Below are 4,214 nucleotides of genomic sequence, written 5' to 3' on the forward strand. Positions count from 1 at the left end.
CAGTTCCCTCACACTTATTCAAATCCAAACCGGATTGTTCTAGTTCTCGAACGATGTGAGCGTCTGCATTCACTTGGAGACGAAACTTGTTGCTGATGTTCTCCTGTCGACATTGAACTAGATTTAGGTTCCGAACTTGGGTATTGCATAACGTTCTTATCCCTTATCGGAGGAGAGCGTTCAATTGAAGAAGGTTTCGGAGAAGATGATGGCAATTATGGCAATTGTGGTGAAGGTGCTGCTGCTGATGTCGGCTGAGGCGATGACAAAGACGATAGCGGTTCTGATGACGTTGGTGATAGTGCCAATGGTGGTGATGGCGAAAGTGCTTGTAATGGAACTGGAGATCGTGAGGATGGAGTTGTCTCACTATTCTTGAGATTCGAAAATGATCTGGGACGCATCTGGTTTTGGTGACGACGCCAAACACCAAAATCTGTCTGTACTTGATACATTTTCCTTCCCAACGGCTTGATTACGACTCCTTCTACCCATTTCGTTCTTTTAAGATATTGACGAACGTAAACTGTTTCTCCTGTAGAGAATTTTGACAGGTAATTACCTTTATCCTTTCTGTTGACATCTGGACAAAGGACTGATAATACCGTACGGTGACAACGACCGTGGAGCTTTTCAGCAGGTGACTTCCCATCTGCATCTGGAGCTGTACGGTAGGTGTTCAAGAAAATTTGTAAGGCATCTTCACTGCGTGCTGTCGTACATAAGATCTTGGTCAACGCTGTTTTGAACGTTCGCACCATGCGTTCTGCCGCACCGTTTGATTCAGGGTTGAAAGGTGCAGAGGTTAAATGAGTAATGGCGTTCTCTTGACAAAAATTCTTGAACTCTGCCGAAGAAAATTGGGTGCCATTATCTGACACTATGGTTTTTGGTAATCCTTCGAGTGCAAATACAGAACGAAGAGCACCTATTGTCGCTTTCGAAGTTGTTGACTGCATGCGAACAACGAACGGGAACTTTGAGAATGAGTCGACGATGATAAGCCACATAAATTTCTCAAGAGGTCCGGCGTAGTCGATGTGAATGCGCTCCCATGAATGCTCGGTAGTTGGCCAGCTGGTGTAATGCTTTGTAGGTTGTGACGCATTGAGCTGGCAGGCGTTGCACTCATTTACAGTATGGTGAATCATCTCATCTATACCCGGCCACCAACAATACCGACGTGACAGCTGCTTCATTCTTGTCTCTCCCCAATGACCCTCGTGGAGTAATGATAGTACCTTAGGCTGTAAACTTCGAGGAACTACTACTCTGAGATGTTCAGTCTGTAATAAAACAACATTAGTGCACACACACAAGCTTAACCTTCGACGAAAATAGGGAATCAAATTAGCTTCACAACTCGGCAACTGATTTGGCCATCCATGCTGTATATAAAATACTACCTTATTTAAAATACTATCTTTTTTAGAGTGTTCAGCTACAGTGGATGAATTTATGGGAAAATCTTCGATAAAAGAACTGTAGACATCTAAAGTATGACACGATTCATCCATGTTGTCAAACTCCTCATCAGGTCCAATTGGTAATCTTGATAGGCAGTCAACGTTGGCATGTTGTGCTGTTGGTCGACTTTTTTATTCCGAATATGATCGACAAAGCTTCTTTTTCGATCTGACTGTAGCGTTTCTGGGATTCTGTTAATGTCTTCGAAGCAAAAGCTATCGGTTTCTCAGATCCGTCCGGATATATGTGAGATATTACCGCGCCAATACCATGCGACGATGCGTCTGTCGCTAAAGAAACTGGCAGATCATTTTGAAAATGAACTAACCTCGATACACTCATGAGTTTCTCTTTAAATATTTGGAAAACTTTTCGCTGCTCGTCTCCCCATATAAATTTTACATTCTTCGATCGAAGTTTATTTAACGGGGCAGCAATTTGTGCAAAATTTTCTATAAACTGATTATAGTAGTTTATTTTTCCTACAAATGCTTCTAGTTCCTTCAAGTTGCTGGGCTCGGGCAAGTCTTTGATGGCAAGTAGTCGTGACTCAGACGGACGAATGCCAGTTGCGTCTATTATATGACCCAGATACTCGATTTTGCTTTTGGCAAATTCACATTTTTCTAGACGGCATCGTAGACCATGACTCTCAAGACGTTCAAGAAAAGTCTTTAGATTATCCAAATGCTCTCCTTTGCTTCTCCCAGAAATAATGACATCATCGACATAAGCTGCGCCAAACAGCCCGGTTGTCAATTGTTCGATGTAGTTTTGAAAAATTCCCGTAGAGCTAGCTGTACCGAAAGGTACACGTAGATATTGAAACAGACCAAACTCAGTGGAAATGACACAGATTTTCTGAGACTCCTCATCTAACGGGATCTGTAAATAAGCATCAGAGAGATCTATTTTCGTAAAATAACAACCACCTTCAAGACTGTGAAAAATGTCCAAGACCCGTGGCAATGGATGACGATTTACTATTAGTTGCGGATTTATTGTTTGCTTGAAATCGCCACAAATACGAATCGAACCATTCGCTTTTTGAACAGGGACGATGGGGGCAGCCCATTGACTTGTCTCAATTCGCCGGAGAATACCCAGCTTAAGAAGTCTATCTATTTCGGCTTTCACTTTTTCTTTTTGGGCAAAAGGGACGGGTCTCAATTCGGCGGAGAATACCCAGCTTAAGAAGTCTATCTATTTCGGCTTTCACTTTTTCTTTTTGGGCAAAAGGGACGGGTCGATATTTACAAAATTTTGGTTGTGCATCAGCCTTTAATACCAAATGACCAACATAACTATTGCTACATCCCAGCTCTGAATTGAACACTGATTTATAACGTTCACAAAGTGTTTTTGCTTCTAAAGCTAGTTGTTGCTGCTCTTTGTCAGAATTGTCACTTGAAACATGTAGAGCTTTTTCTTCACTTTGTTGCTTTATGCTAAGATCAAACGCATCAAACAAGTCCATTCCCATAATGTTGGAACCATATTCGCTATCGACTACTAATAAAGGCAATCTACGTACAATACCCCTCCAAATAATCTCTGCCGAAATCATGCCTTTAATGGGAATTTTAATATTACCATATGCTCTCAGTACTCGGTCGGTCGTTGCACAAATTGGTTCTCCTAAATTCCGATAACCTTGCAAACCTATTAATGAGCAGGTAGCCCCCGTGTCTAATTGAAAATCAAGCGGGACTTTGTTTACTTCTAGTGACACAATTAATCTCTTTTTTGATTCTTCGCATTGACCAATTGATTCTTTTAGAGTGCATATGTCTTCATGCTGCACTTCGTGTATTAAATGTGCCGTTTCTCTAAAATCTTTATTCGAAGTATTTTGATTATTATGTGAACGCGATTGGTAATGACGATGCTTGGAGCTTGAGCGATTGCTTTGTCGGTTTTGAGAATAATCCCGTTTCCTACGACGTCGATCACATGTATTTTGTTTTTTGTTCGAGAGACATACGCTCTGGATATGCCCACGTCGATGGCATTTGTCACATACAAAATCTAAATATTTGCAATTTTGGCGGTCATGTTGCACGTTGCAATCAGGACATGACTTTCTATTTAAATAATTGGCGTTTTGTGACTTACTCGAGTAAATAGCGTTGACTTCAACGGCGGCGGTGGTAGACATTGGTTTTCTTTCTCCTTCCTTCAAGATTGATGTGGCTTTCTGCGATAACTCAAAAGCTGTGATGATACTCTCCATCTTTTGTAATTAAGGATCGCTGTCCTGCGTGGCTTGCAAACGTATTTGATTATGCGGTGTATAAAAGACTATCATGTCACGGATCATATATTCAGCATAAGAGTGATTACACCCTTCTTTACGGCACGTGAATGCACAGTCCTTGGCAAGGCCCTTGAGATCCGCGATCCAGTCACTGTAGCTTTGCCCTTGAGACATTTGATGACGAAGAAATTTACATCTCGAAGCCAGGATATGCAAATCGGATTTGAAATGTTTTGTGAGCTGTGAGGTTAGCTTGCTAAAAGTGTGTGTACTTACGTCTGTTGTCTCAAAAAGTTTCTTCAATAGGTCTAGAAGATGATTGCCGCATGATGACAAGAAAAATGACTTCTTCACATTCTCCTCTGTGATAGAGTTTGCCGCAAAGTGTTGCTGAAGTTGAAAGAGATAATTTTCCCAGTTCGCTTTGGCCGGATCGAAAGCTTCAAACTTGGGAACTGTAGTGGTGGTCGAGGCACCCGGAACTCTGCTC

The 4,214-nt window shown here is 41.7% G+C and overlaps 2 protein-coding genes across 2 annotated transcripts; both read right to left on the bottom strand.

The window, feature by feature from the left end:
* Window positions 1-215: 215 nt before the first annotated feature.
* Window positions 216-1,517, bottom strand: LOC129950694 (uncharacterized protein K02A2.6-like). The gene has a single exon (XM_056062615.1). The coding sequence runs from the start codon at window positions 1,515-1,517 to the stop codon at window positions 216-218; it is 1,302 nt and encodes a 433-aa protein (XP_055918590.1).
* A 46-nt stretch (window positions 1,518-1,563) lies between these two features.
* LOC129950695 (uncharacterized protein K02A2.6-like) lies at window positions 1,564-3,700 on the bottom strand. The gene is made up of 2 exons (XM_056062617.1): window positions 2,653-3,700; window positions 1,564-2,609 (listed from the first exon to the last, which is right to left on the bottom strand). Exons 1-2 carry the CDS (start codon window positions 3,698-3,700, stop codon window positions 1,564-1,566), a joined length of 2,094 nt encoding a protein of 697 aa, XP_055918592.1.
* Window positions 3,701-4,214: the final 514 nt, after the last annotated feature.

The sequence above is a fragment of the Eupeodes corollae genome, chromosome 3, assembly GCF_945859685.1.
Source record: "Eupeodes corollae chromosome 3, idEupCoro1.1, whole genome shotgun sequence".
Lineage (NCBI taxonomy): Eukaryota > Metazoa > Arthropoda > Insecta > Diptera > Syrphidae > Eupeodes > Eupeodes corollae.

What these genes read in the sequence shown, in the direction of transcription:
- LOC129950694 (XM_056062615.1), bottom strand. Translation starts at nt 1,517, where the DNA reads ATGGATGAATCGTGTCATACTTTAGATGTCTACAGTTCTTTTATCGAA.
- LOC129950695 (XM_056062617.1), bottom strand. Translation starts at nt 3,700, where the DNA reads ATGGAGAGTATCATCACAGCTTTTGAGTTATCGCAGAAAGCCACATCA. An exon ending in AGATAGACTTCTTAAGCTGG is followed by an intron (nt 2,610 to 2,652) that starts GTATTCTCCGCC and finishes TTGCCCAAAAAG; the next exon opens with AAAAAGTGAAAGCCGAAATA.